At 41.4% G+C, this 14,794-nt stretch overlaps 1 protein-coding gene across 1 annotated transcript; it reads right to left on the bottom strand.

Moving 5' to 3' along the window:
• Window positions 1-11,606: 11,606 nt before the first annotated feature.
• LOC117541282 (frizzled-8-like) lies at window positions 11,607-14,336 on the bottom strand. The gene is given in 2 exon segments (XM_034208473.1): window positions 11,607-13,617; window positions 13,619-14,336. Coding segments are annotated over 2 exon segments (1,740 nt in total). The 5' UTR covers window positions 14,155-14,336; the 3' UTR covers window positions 11,607-12,413.
• Window positions 14,337-14,794: the final 458 nt, after the last annotated feature.

Below are 14,794 nucleotides of genomic sequence, written 5' to 3'. Positions count from 1 at the left end.
CAATTATACTCATTACATACATTAAATGATTAAATACTCAAAATAATAAATCAACGTTTTGGCTCCTACAGGTCATGTCCTGTTCAGTAAAATGACGCTGATTCACATTGAGATGTTGCTCCACATTCCCATGTGTGTTTTAACACCCTGAGCTGCTCTGCATTAAAATAAAATGGGTCAGTAACACAAACACGGGTGACCTTGAGGACTTTCCCAGTGCTCAGCTGTTGTCTGGATGACTGAGTGCTGGCAACACAACAGACACACTGACCCGACCTCTGACCTCTCACACGACCACTCCTACCCCTGACTTAAGCCCACCCTGATCGGATGACATAAGACCTTCAACTATCTCGCCAACATCATTCCACATTAGCTTAGCATGCTAGCAAAGCCTGTGGCATTTGACCCATGTGAGGCCGAAAGTGATTGATGGTCACAGACACATTTCATTTTACGGATGATAAAAACCTGTAGGCATATTCAGGATATGACCTCATGTCTAAAAAGGGTCTCAAATGCAAGAGTTAATGATGGCCTGGGCCCAGGAGTTCAAAACGTTGAATCCAAATCTGATCAAATCAGATTTGGATTTTGGGGAGTTCAAAGCCAAAAAACAGGATTAGGATCACTTTGATATCAGATCAGGAAATCCAATCCAAGCTTTAATCTGGATCAAATCTTCAAAACGGGTAGTTCAAACTGACAACACAACACAAAAAACTGGATTATCCTGATCCCACCAGAGAGGTGGATTTCCAGTGGATTACCAGAGCAAAATGTACTGTACAATTTATTTTAAAATATGTTTCAATTTAAATTAGATGGCAAAGTTTGTTAACTGAAATAATACACAATTTTTAGCCTTCATGGAAAATACATTTTATTTTTCCATTTTTGGTCACGTTTGTGGTGGCCTATTTTGTTTTCAACCAAATGTTGATGTTTATGCTCATAAAAGTATCACAACAAAGATTGTCAATCACAAATGTTAAATTAAAAATATCTTCAACAAAAGAAAAGTCTGTCATCACCTTTCAAAAGTAATTGCGAACAATAGATGTCTGCAATGTGGTCTCTTGTCTTCCTTGTATTATTTTTCATATCCACTAGATGGCGCTCGGTAGGATTAAAGCACTGATATTCAGGATCTAGTCATCTTGAAAAATCGTAATCTGGATCAGGGTGATCCTATCCTGAATTGATTTGAACTCCAGGGACAACATTTGTCCGATTTGTCTGATCCAGGATCACAAAAAATGGGATTTCAAAATCTGATCGGATCTGATTGAGATTAAAAGTGTTGAACTCCTGGGCCCTGATGATTGACATGTGTTGTGTCTGCGTACCATTTTTCCAATGGAAGAAAACGTCCTTCCTATTCTGGGAGTTCTTTGCGATAACTCAATGTGTTCTGCTTTTATTGTTTTCTCCATTTTCTAAGAGAGTGATGGATGAGCCCTCAAACCCGTAAATGAGTTCGCATTTTACAACTCACGGTTCCCTCGTCTGAAAGTCAATGTTTTTTTAAACGTGTTTTTGGTTAGATGCTTAAAAAAAGGTCTGTGGAGATATCCACATTTTGTTCTGAAAAATAAAAGTACGTCAGTAAAAACCCTACAATGTCTGGGGTCTTAAAAACTTCATTTACTTAATGAAAAATAATAAACATAACTACGCTGAACACAAATCTGTCTTTTTCTTAGCTAATTGAAGTGAAGTCATTCTACCGTGAAGTAGTTTGTTTATAGCGTGACATTCGCTTTTTACATCTGGCGATTACGCTTTACAAATCTTAATATGTGGAGATTATCCTACTCAACAAAAAGTGTGTTTTCCACAGATCTTATTTCCTGCAATATTCTACAATCAAATGGAAAAATGATCTTGCTTTTTGTCGAGTTACAACTTGCCATGCTAACTTCCTGGTTGACCTACACCGATTCGTCATCAATGCAAAACTCCGCACAGGATCCAAAGCCCAAAACCCTCGCCTCAAATGATCACTGTACCTACTGCAATACACACTGTCATTTCAATTTGTGAACTAGCACACCTCCCTGGTCAAAACTGTGACAACAACACAACCCCTGAGTAACATTACCCCCTTGTAGCCACGACGCTAACACATTCCACATACCCGTCTTATTCTTCTTCTGCTGGTGCGCAGAGAAAGGACTCTACTGTCACTGGAGGTCAATAGGTCGCACAAGCAAACCTGCTGACCCTTCACAAGAGTCAGCCCCTACACACACACAAAACAGTGTGTGTAAAGTGACCGTACACACAGAAACTGTTCTGTTAGCTATGTGTCCTTGGCAAAATCCCAGCCACCACATGTCTGCCTTAACATATGATATCATCTGCGTTAAAGGCATCTCTTTGTTGTGCGATTTATAACAAGCAGAGACTGAAGAAGACGTACTCCTTCAAGCATTAAAACCACAGTGTAGGAATGCTGTTGCAAGTAACATACCTTTATCATTGGTTTTAGAATGAAGTATTAGCATCAAAACCTGAAGGACCAAAGCTAAAAGTACTTATCGGAATAATGCATTTATTCTCTTATTGTAATACAATTATTGATGCATTACTTTTCCTACTGCTTATTCCCTAATAGTACATCATCCTTCATGTGTCGTGTATACTTTGTGTTAATTATATCAACCTGCAGAGAACCTGAGGTTTTAAAATATATGTAGAGGAGTAAAAAGTACAGAACTTTCTTCCAAAATGTAGTGAAGTAGAAGTATTGGACATGCTTTATACTCAAGTGCAGCATTAGTACCACACAATTGTACTTCAGTCGAGTAACTGAGCATCTTTCAAGACTGATACAAATATTATGTTTACCAGTTTTCTATACAGGGTTTATACAGTACCTTTTATTGTCATGTTCCCAGGTTTGAAACAGAAACATGTCTACAACAGAATGAGACACTTCGTACAAAAGCGGACATCTGAGTACAACACCCATATGTGCCAGTTGGACATCTTCTCCTCCCATGGCCCCAATGTGCCGCTATATAACATCGCCCATTCTTGTGGGGGAGCGTTCCACCACATTAAGAAACCTTGCTGCTCCTTTTTAGCCACAAGAGCATTAGCCGGGTGAACAACTGGTGTTCAAAGCCTGGCTCCCAGTCGAACTCCAGTTCGTAATGCGATATTGAAAGAGGAAAGGGCCTTTCAACACTTGCTTCATGGCTGGAAGTACATTATTGTCCAGTTCTAGACAATAATGTCTAGAATATTGTTTTTTTCTTAACTTAAAAAAACAATATCATGTATTTATTTGTTGCTATGTTTACAAATGTCATGTTCTTATATGTTGTATGTCAGGGACTACGGATGGAAATGAGCTCAAAGCTAAAATCCGGCATATTTACACTTGAAGCATTATTTTTCTAAAATGTTCATTAATGTGCATTGTGTGGTGACCACCTATTTATACACTGGGTTCATAATTCACACATGGAACTACAGTTGGGGTTTTGTTTCCACACGGACATGTTATGTGTAGTCTATATATGTTGTGGGCCCTCCTGGCTTCTCTCTCTTCTTCCCGGACTGCAACCGGACAACATGTCCTTTTCTACTCCCTAATAAAGTACCCTTTTGCACCTTCCTTGCACCGCCACTGACTCCCTATCTCTCGGCACTACAATTGTCCCTGTACAAATAAACGATTAAAATGGATTTCTTTGAGTTAAAACCAAAATGTAAAGCATTTCACCAAATGTACACAAACATATTGTGGGGATATTTATAAAACCTTATACAACTAATCCCTATTGACACATGATATGAACAAGCTATGGAAATATACACAATAGTTTTGCAAGTTTTAAAAGTGGTAAGAACAATTTTCTTTGGAGATAACAGTAATTTAAAGTTATTCAAGAGTCTTTATTTTGTAATTGTGACCACTAACTATTCATTAACTCGTTTTGTGCAATTATTGTTATTTGTTAGAGAGATATATGGATACTTTGTGTAACCATTTGAGAGCTCTATCACAAAAATCCACCTGTGCATAGTGTTGCCTATACTGCCATCTACTGGTCAGTAGTATGTATTGCAGTAGTAATTTAGAAATGAGTTAATCAAAAGAGTGTTTCTAAAACAGACAAAACAAACACAAATAAATAATTAAAATGATAATAATGATTATAATGATGTAAAGCTACAGCACCTTAAATCTTAACCCTTCGATGCCCGAGTGACTGGACCCTACACTCTTCCATAAGTGGGTCAAAAAGGACCCGTATTAGAATAATGTGTTTTTATGCCATTTTTGACATTTTGGTGAAGAGAAATCACTTGTATAATATTTAGTATTATATTTTGGTTCACATTAGAAATATTTGATATTAAATTTGTCACTATTTATAATTTTAGATATTTCTTTTACATTTTGAAAAAAACGTTTTGAACATATCGATGCAAAGATCTCCGCTATTCTGAGACCCTCACAGTATTCCAGTCCCTTTTCAAAACTCATCTCTTCTCCTCTTGTCTACTCATAGCCCCCACCCCCCATCAATCCATGCCGGTTGATCAAGTTTGATAGTCCTATACCCCCCACCCTAACCTTCCCTTATATTGTAAAGCGATTTTGAGTCCTTGAAAAGCCCTACACAAATATAATGTATTATTATTATACTGACAGGTATCAGATCTTGCGGTGTAAAATAATCTTCCTGAGAGGTGTCACTTGTGATGTCGTCTGTGTGTCCTACAGTGAATGTAGTCCTGACAGCAACAGGTAATATGAATCAAAGGTTCCCAGAGGATCCCATAGGGAATGCATGCGGGTCATTTTTGACCCACTTATGGAAACTTGGGGTAGAAATACAAAATCTACAATTTCTTAAAATGTACAAAATGTACATTAAAAATGTGAATGGCATGATATCCAAAACATGTTTGTTGAGGAATAGCTGGAATATGAAATGATAAAAAAAATGTAATTACAAAGATACTTCAAGAAAACCACCTCACCGGGTCAAAAAAGACCCACTTATGCATCTAAGGGTTAACTGAAAAAACGATATCTTTAAAAATATATGTGCCACTTTTTAAAACCAGAAAGAATAGAAGATACAATATGATTTATTGTCCAAATATGGGGAAAGCATTAACTGAAATGTATCGGTCACTTTTTTGTAAATCTGAAACCATCCACAATCACAATGAGTTACTTTAAAATCATGTGTCAGAGTTTTCTTCTTATCTTCAGCTGTAGGTATCTCATTGTCACAAACAATGCTTCATATATGCACTGTGTCATTCAGCCGCGTTCAGATGTCGAATATTAGGAGTTGGTGCCTTTGCTCTTCATCGATCTCTTCTTCTTCTGAAGTCAGACGGTCAACCTGCGTCCGCCTCGGTGCAATAACACACTCCGATCTCATGGGTGACAGGCGGAGGAGATTGAGAAGTGGGATGGAGAAATCAACATTGACCACAACGGCACATCAGAGAAGATGTCAGTAGGCATCAACAATATTGATTACCCAGCATCCTCTTCACCTCTAAGCTTGTAGTTTAGATGAATGGGGGAGGATGGGTGGTTGAGACGTGTCCCTACGGCTCGGATAAGAAAACAAATCGATCCTGTCTTCCTTTGAAGTTGATGAGGAGGGTTTGTAGGGTGGAAAAAGAAAAGGGTGATCCGATGGTTTTGAGTAGACGAAGGCGGAATGGCTTCAAGGTCGTATCTTTCTTGGACTTCACAGATTATTTCATTAATAAGAAAGCTGACAAAATATATGATGCTCTTGAGTTTACTTTCCAAAATGATTTGAAAGTGAAAGGCTGCTGAATTGTGCCTCGGCTTGCTTGTTCCTCGAAAGGAAGCTAAATGTCTGTAATGTGCCATTCAACACAAATTAAATTAACTTTACAACCTCTGGATAATTATCAACCCTCACAGAGCAGATTTACACCCATAAACTCTGTTTCTGCTATTCTATCAAAGGGGCTTTAGAGACTTTTATGGCATTTTCATAAAGCTGGTGGAATTAAGAGAGAGAGAGAGCCAGATTATTATGACAGAAGAAGTGGAGACTGTAAGTGAGGCTGTAGAAATACTGGATCCCACATTTCCTTCAATGCAAATCAATAGCATTTGTGATATTCATGTGAATGTATTGTGCTCTCAGTATAACTGCGCCCCCTGCTGTCCACACAGGAGATAGATACACTAGCAGTGATGAAGTGCGCAGTAAGCATGTATAACGTGTGTGAGCCAGCAAGTTGAGTCTTTCACATCCAATCACAACATGGAAACATTACATCATTATTCACCAAAGCCGAACCCTTTTCTTTAAATCTTCCACTTTTGTGAAAATCTTGCTAAATTCTGGATCATTTTTGTAGATTTAAAGGCCACTAAATACATAACAAAACCGTTTCACACCCTAAGTAGCGCTCCTTTTGTCAAGGCACCTGATCCGCAGCTCTGGTAACAGCACAATGTGTCTTCAAATCTGACACTAGAGAATGCATTCAGCTTTGTTAGCTTAGCTATAACTCATATTTATGTTGTGTAGTAGTATTTAAAATGGAGACGATTTTTTTGTGTGTTGCCTTTTGTGCTCCTCTACAGAATGCCAGAAATGACAAACATGACCTTTGACCTCTCACCTCTGCATGACTCTTCACACAACAAGCATGTGAGAGGAGTCTTACAAACCCGTACATCCTAATGACTCAGATTACACAACTACATAAAATGGAAGGTTGTCTTTGACATCGGCAAATAAAACAACACTCACTCTATCCAACACAACGTACTGTTAAAACAATACATACATGTGCATCTTTAAGACTTAATCTCCTCTCTTTTCGTTCAACAGCAAGTAACATTAACACATGTCCAGTATTTGCTTAAGTTTCTAAGAATATACCTTACATTTGAATGAGGCTAATAGCCTACAAATCAGCATGCTAACTATATACATGGTAAGTTAACACCATGAAAGTGGCTATAGTCTTTCAATATGAACAAGATTCCTTCCATGTGAAAGTGTTGGCTTGCAGTGATAAAACTACAGAAAATAATCCTCTAACTTCACGCAGCGTTTTTTTTAAAACATCTTTTGGTCTGTGGAAAGATTCAGAAACTACAAGAGCTACCGTTTTGCTAACAAGCTAGCAACTTAACAAGCTAACAAAAGGGTGTCAATATGTCGTGTTTTTGTGTGCGTACAGTGCCAATAAATGCCCAAACACAATCATTTCGGCATTAACTTGAAGAATGCTGCACATGTTTTCTTCTCTTCCTGTGTTTTTTTTATCTATGGGCTGCGTTCCAATAGTCGATTTAGCTTAGGAACCTTCCTAACGAAGTGAAATGACCCGGAAGTACGTCACTGGCAGCCATGATAAGTGCCGTTCCAATTCTCTAAATGAAAGGAAAGGAGGTTTCAAACTTCCTTTATAACCTCCTTTAGCTTAGGAACCACTGGACTTCCCTCACCGAAAGGAGAGGAGAAAATGCTGCCCCACAATGCATTGCAGCCGCAGCATTTGCCGTCACTCAACAGTCGGCCGTTCACGGAAACAACCGATTGGTCCTGAAGAATATGTTTCTCTGTTGTCCCCGTTCATAAAGCATAAAGCAACAGCATCAGAGCACGGAGCAGAGTCTCTAGATGAGTTTACAGTAGTCCCTCGTTCTTATTGAACATCCATGTTGTAGTCCGCTGTATAGAAAACTGTAGTTTCCATAGTTTCCCCACAGCAGCAGACGCACATTCATGACGTCCGCTGGCGCATCATAAACACGTCGGATAGTGAAAGTGCATTCAGCTCCTAAGTTCTAAACCCTATCTCCTATTCCTTGACCTCTGAGTGAAACGTCACGGGGTTAAGGGATAGTGGATAGGAGAATTCAAAAGGACGTAGGAGAAGAGACTGCGGTACTTTAGAGAATCCGAATGCACTTTCACTATCCGACGTGTTTATGATGCGCCAGCGGACGTCATGAATGTGCGTCTGCTGCTGTGGGGAAACTATGGAAACTACAGTTTTCTATACAGCGGACTACAACATGGATGTTCAATAAGAACGAGGGACTACTGTAAACTCATCTAGAGACTCTGCACCGTGCTCTGACGCTGTTGCTTTATGAACGTGGACAACAGAGAAACATATTCTTCATGACCAAAGTTGGAATTGAAATAAAAAAGGAAAGTGAAACGTATGCTCGTCACCCTCTCCCTCCGGTCCACATTAATACAAATGATCCCAATACGTATGATTGTATGAACTATGAAAACATCTTAAAATAAATACAAATGTATTTATTATAAACGTTAGTCCTTAACATCTATCACTGTGTATATCACCATTCAAACATCTTTTAAAAGTTGAACAAACCCCACACAGCTCAGTAAAGACTGTGAGATGTTGACTTTATTTGATCATTTCAGTAAAAACTAACGTTCATATTTCTCTTTTTGATTATAATACTGATGAACGTTCAAAACAAAGCACTTTGGCAACTTACCACATACGTTTTAAAATGCGTAATAAGCACCGTAACTTTCATGATATCATTTCTCCGTCATAATCGGTTGTTTCCGTGAACGGCCGACTGTTGAGTGACGGCAAATGCTGCGGCTGCAATGCATTGTGGGGCAGCATTTTCTCCTCTCCTCTCGGTGAGGGAGGTCCAGTGGTTCCTAAGCTAAAGGAGGTTATAAAGGAAGTTTGAAACCTCCTTTCCTTTTTCTTTTGGAGAATTGGAACGGCACTTATCATGGCTGCCACTGAGGGACTTCCGGGTCATTTCACTCCGTGAAGAAGGTTCCTAAGCTAAACGGACTATTGGAACGCAACCCTGGACTTCTTTTTACACTCACAGTGGTGGATCCCAGCATGCTTTGGGGCAGAAAGCAGGTCAACTGTCAATAACAAAACACATCAGTAAGACCCTGAATACAAATATTAGTTTTAGACTGCATTGTAAATCAGCCATGACATGACAATAGCTGTTATTGCAAGCTAAATGTTTCCCGCCCAGCTTTGTATACAATGTGAGAGTATGCCTTCCTACAGTATGTGCCCTTTAACAGCCCACGTACGCCATTCAGACATCTTAACCCGATTTATTCCAAATCAATCAGACAGACAGATAATTACATCATTAGACAAAGATGGCATTCATAAACATCCCGACCAATACAGAGGAGTTGGGTTCAATGGATTCGGCCAATAGGATCTCTCCATGATGAGGTCCTCCTGAACACAGCGCCATGTTTATGTTAGAAGGAGATGGATCAGGCATGACCTCTCAACCCATTTCCTCTGTTGATTTATGTGCTTTTAGGCTGGAGGGAACACACACACACACACACACACACACACACACACACACACACACACACACACACACACACACACACACACACACACACACACACACACACACACACACACACACACACACACACACACACACACACACACACACACACACACACACACACACACACACACACACACACACACACACACACACACACAGGAAGAGGAAGCTAACTTTTCTCATGGTTAATAAGCAGTGGCAGAGCAATTTGTCCTCATTGGTCCGAGCAAACAAGACCTCCATTCTCTACATTTTATGTAATGCAATTATTGGGGGGACAAATTTAGACAATTAGACCTCTGGAAGTCATTGATTCGTTTACCGCCTTGCACAGCAAATAAGAGGACAGTTTTAAAAAAGTTATTTAGGGTGAAATTCAGATTTTGACTTGTTCTATTGTATTGAAACTTTAATCTGCTAAACTCTGAGTTTACCGACAGATGACTCCATATTTACAAATGCATGTTTTATACAACATTATTTCTTCTGTGTTCTTTTTAACATACAAACATCCCAAACACTTAATTGTGCAGCCATCTTTATTGTGAATATTATGAATGAAGATTCAACTAAGAGTCTTGGCAAAATGGTTTTAAAATATACGTTTTATGGAAGCCTATTACAAAAAAGAATGTGAAGTGGAATACTAGAAACTAGTCTTATTCTCTCTCTTATATAATAATTGTTTCAATGCTATTTGCATTCAGGTTTTTTGCGCTCTCTGCTCCAAGAGTAAGAACTAAACATGGAGAAGCAGCGTTTAGCTATTATGCCCCGACTATCTGGAACAAACTCCCTGAATCCTGCAGGTCCACTGCAACTCTTAATACTTTTAAATCCAGAATACAAACGTATATTTTTGTCGCTGCATTTGAGTAAGCTATATCCATACTTCAGTATGGCTTTTATTGATGTATTCTATATGTGTTGTGTTTATTACCTTTGCTTTTTAATGGCTGTTTTTAAATGCCATTTTATCATGTGTTTCTGCTGTATTTATTCTTAAATGTCTTTTATTTTAATTTGTAAAGCACTGTGAATTGCCGTGTGCTGAAAGGTGCTGTGTAAATAAACTTGCCTTTAATTGTTCATGTTAATGTGATCGCTTGACCACCAGGTGGCAGTATGATCCAACTTGGTGGCAGTATGATCCAACTTGACCTATCTCTCTCGATCTTAGTGCAGTGCAGAATCTTCACCAAAGTTTGGGGCACATTTAGTTTTGTTACATCGTTCATGTCATTGAAGTTGAAGAAATATTATTCAGTCTTAACACATTTGAAACCGGCAATGTTTTCCCACGTAGGCGAAAATAGACCTCACTTACGAGCCATTACGCACACATCATTAACATCTCCTAAACCACCAATTTAGTGTTGATACTGACAGTTAAAGAGGAAAACACTGTCACACAATAATTGGACCACACACTGCAGGGCCCTAATTACCTTTGCGCACGACAGACAGGGCGTCAGCCTGCAGATACTGTCTGTCCCTCCTCATCACAGACGCCTCTATTATCAGCACTATCGCTATGTAAGGCATCCATAATATATTAGGAGCCACCTTACCTGTCCACTACAGGTTCACATTAAGCATGTATGACTAATCAGATATTTATTTTTAATATGTTGCTGAGAAATTACCATGCATTTGCCCACATTTTTTAAAATTATTTTGCAGCTTATATAGGCTAGTGGACTTTTCTTCGTTGTTTCACTAAATCGTAAATATTCTCATTATGACTGGAAACAATTATAAATGATCTTCCTACATTAGCACTAATCCAACCAAAAAAAGACTCCTTAAAAAAGGTAAAGTTAATTCTCTTTTAAATTGTGTAAAATGGGACAAAAACGTCACACACTAAGCTTGGATCAGGAGTTTAACAGAGGACAGAAGGAAAGGTTTAGTAACAAGACTTGAGGGCATTAAACGGAGAAGACCACCTGTAGTGAGGCATTGCCATGCCGATGTTGCTCCCCGCGTCTCACAGCATGTGGATCTGGAGCTTTAATACAGCTAACACATCCCATGTGACCCCAAGGCAAGTTACATTTAGTTAAATTGAGATAAAGCTGCCATAAATCACCATTACGCAGAAATACATTGTGTTGTTATGAAGCTGTGAACACCAGGCAACATCAAACCACCTTTTTTCTCCAGCTTGCAGATTTAAAATCCTCCAAAGATTTTTTTTCTTGCGAGAAAAATCAGGAAGCAAAAATTCAATAAAAGTTGTTTTATTCTCAAAATAGAATTTTCTATCAAAGTGGAAATTATACATATTTACAATCTCGTAAAATTTCATATACAAATGTACAATATATGTACACCAATAATTATATAAATACATTTTTTTACGCGCTGATGCAACCCGTATATGAGACAGTATTAAGGCATTGATTAATGTACGTGTAGAATCCATCTCTTGCAGACAAAAAGCCTCATTTCCAGCAGAGCAGTCCCATTGTGGCTCTTATGTTTAAGACACAGCGGTTCTTTACAGTAAGAAGAAGTAGAGCCTCAGCTACACCATGTCACCTATCGACAAGGGGGATCTTGTCAGCTGTGCGCATTCAATTAAGCCCAGATAAGACTCTGCATTCTTCATGCCAGGTACATTGTTCTGCTGCTGACAGTCTCATTATTTAAAGAGAAGCCATTAGGCGCTCATTAATGTGCTAATTACAACACGCTGATGGACAATCCCCATACAATTAGTCACCCCCCTCCCTCCTCTATACCCAACACCCTCCATTCAAACACATGGACGTCATTTGGATAAGGCAAGGAAGGAAGGAGCCCTTTCCTTAAGTAAAAGTCCAAGCTGAACTTTCATAGAGCTTAATTGACCACACATTTAAAAAAAGTTCACATTAGAGGAGTGCTCGTGACAGTTTGGGGACTCACTTTGAATAATTTACCAAAACAGTTATAATAAGTCCCATACAAAGAGCGCTGGTTTTAAGTCTTTAGTGTCAAATGGCATAAGATGCATTTGAGCCGATAAACCCCCCCCCTCCCTCTTTGTTCAAACCCGGGACAGTGGCATCTGTTTGGGGCAGGACACTGAGCTGGCTGTCCCGGATCTCCAGGTTAGTCCCGTGCTCACGTCACTGTACATGGAGCCCGCGGAGGCTTTACTCCCCCAGCAGCACCGCGTGCAAAAAGTCCTCCAGGAGTCCAAGGTTTTCCCGGACCAAATCCAGGCCCCAGATGTGATGCCCACCAGGAGGCACATAAAGTATTTCAACATGAACACAGCATAGTCCGGCCTCTGCCTGCTGGGGTCTGTCATGCACGTACAGTTGTGCGTAATTTCCCAAGTCTGTCTGTTGTGCTGCTCGTAAAAGTAACACGCCACTATCACAGTGGCAGGGACTGTGTATAAAACTGTGAAAACTCCTATCCGGATCATGAGCCTCTCCAGTTTGTCAGTCTTGGTGCCCCCCTGTTTGATTACACTCCTGATCCGGAACAGCGAGACGAACCCGGCCAGCAGAAACATGGTGCCGATGAACAGGTAGATCACCAGGGGTGCCAACACGAAACCTCGCAGGTTATCCAAATTCTGGTTGCCCACGTAGCAAATCCCAGCCACAGAGTCTCCGTCCACTGAGCTTAAAGCAAGCACTGCGATGGATTTGAGGCTGGGGATGAGCCAGGCGGCCAAATGGAAGTACTGTGCGTAACTGGCGATGGCCTCGTTCCCCCACTTCATACCAGCAGCCAGGAACCAAGTGAGGGACAGAATCACCCACCAGATCGAGCTGGCCATGCCGAAGAAGTAGATCAGCAGGAAGACGATGGTGCAGAGTGCCGGACCGGTGGTCTCATAGTGGATGTGTTCAGCGCCACTCTCCCTGTTGCACGCCACTTCCTCATGTCCAGCGATCAGCCTGACAATGTATCCGATGGACACAAACATGTAGCAGGCGGAGAGGAAGATGATGGGTCGCTCTGGGTACTTAAACCTCTCCATGTCGATTAGAAAGGTCGCCACGGTTGCGAAAGTGGAGATGAAACACAGCACGGACCACAGCCCGATCCAGAAGGCGGTGAACGTCCTCTCTTCCTGGGTGAAGTAGGGGTTGTGGCACGGCATGGCGCAGTTCAGGATCTGTCCCGTCTTGACGCGGTTCTGCAGCGGGTGGCTGTCACCGGTCACTGGCACCATGGGCGCGCGGCAGAAGCACCCAGGCTCGCACGGGGACGCGGCTGGTTTGTGTTTCCCGGGGATTCCCGCGCCCGTAGCTGCTCTTCTTCCTCGGGTTGTACGGCTTCACGGGTCTGTTAGTGGGTTTCGCCACAACAGGGGAAGCTGTGGTGGTCTGGCTCCGGTTGTAGTCCATGCACAGCATGTCCTGGTTGCCTTGCTCGGGTAGCAGGTCGCACCTCATCCGGTCCGGCCACGGGAACCCGTACTGCCTCATGAGGGGAGCGCAGCCGGCTTTAGCCCGCTCACACACGCTCCTACACGGCGGCAGAGGCTTCTTGTAGTCCTCCAGGCAGATCGGTGTGTACATGCTGCAGAGGAAGAAGCGCAGGTCCGGGGAACACTTTATCTCAACCAGCGGCCAAAACTGGTGCACCTCCAGCCCGGCTTCGTCCTGCGTGTCGTGGTTGAACTGGTTGGGCATGTAGGTGTAGTTGTAGCCGATTCCTTTGCAAAGAGGCACGGAGATCTCCTGGCACTGGAGCTCCTTTGCCGCCATGCAGCCGCGCAGGACGAGGGCAAGCAGCACACACCATCCCGGGATGCTCCTCTCCATTTTCGCGTAGTGCCAGCGAACTTGCACAGTTAATCCAGAGGTGCTGCAGAAGTCATGCTAGAGCGCAGAGAGTGTAATATCCAAAACAAGCGTGTCACTCTCACTGTCAGTCCGCTCTCTCTCCCTTTGTGTCGGTGTTTCACAGTGACTCTGGTTGCATGCTGCACTGCTGGTGGGTGCGTTGGTTTTATACGGCAGCAGCGAGGACACTCCCCCAGCAGGGCGGGGACAGAGAGAATAAGTCAATCAGGGGTTCCTAAAGGTGTTTGTTTAAAATGTTCACCCTGGAGGAAGGGTTATAATCACTTTGTCTCTGTTTACCCCCCCCCCCCCTCAGACACACACACACACACACACATACCCACACACACTACCCACTCACACTGCCCTTTACAAACAAGTAGGGGGGAGTTATAATACAATAGAGACATCAGGAAGACATTTAATTATTATGCAGACAGTGGGGAGTAAACTAACATAACGTTACTGCTTATTAGGCTGGACGGAAACAGGATGTGGCTACATGCTTAATACTCATGATGCAAATTATACCATTAAGGACACTTTAAAAACAATGCTTGCCTGAAAGAATATGATGTTTCCTTATCTTGGTGGTTTACTCTCAACTGGATGTCATTCT

The sequence above is a fragment of the Gymnodraco acuticeps genome, unplaced genomic scaffold, assembly GCF_902827175.1.
Source record: "Gymnodraco acuticeps unplaced genomic scaffold, fGymAcu1.1, whole genome shotgun sequence".
NCBI classification, from domain to species: Eukaryota; Metazoa; Chordata; class Actinopteri; order Perciformes; family Bathydraconidae; genus Gymnodraco; species Gymnodraco acuticeps.
This window is presented reverse-complemented; position numbering and strand designations above follow the sequence as displayed.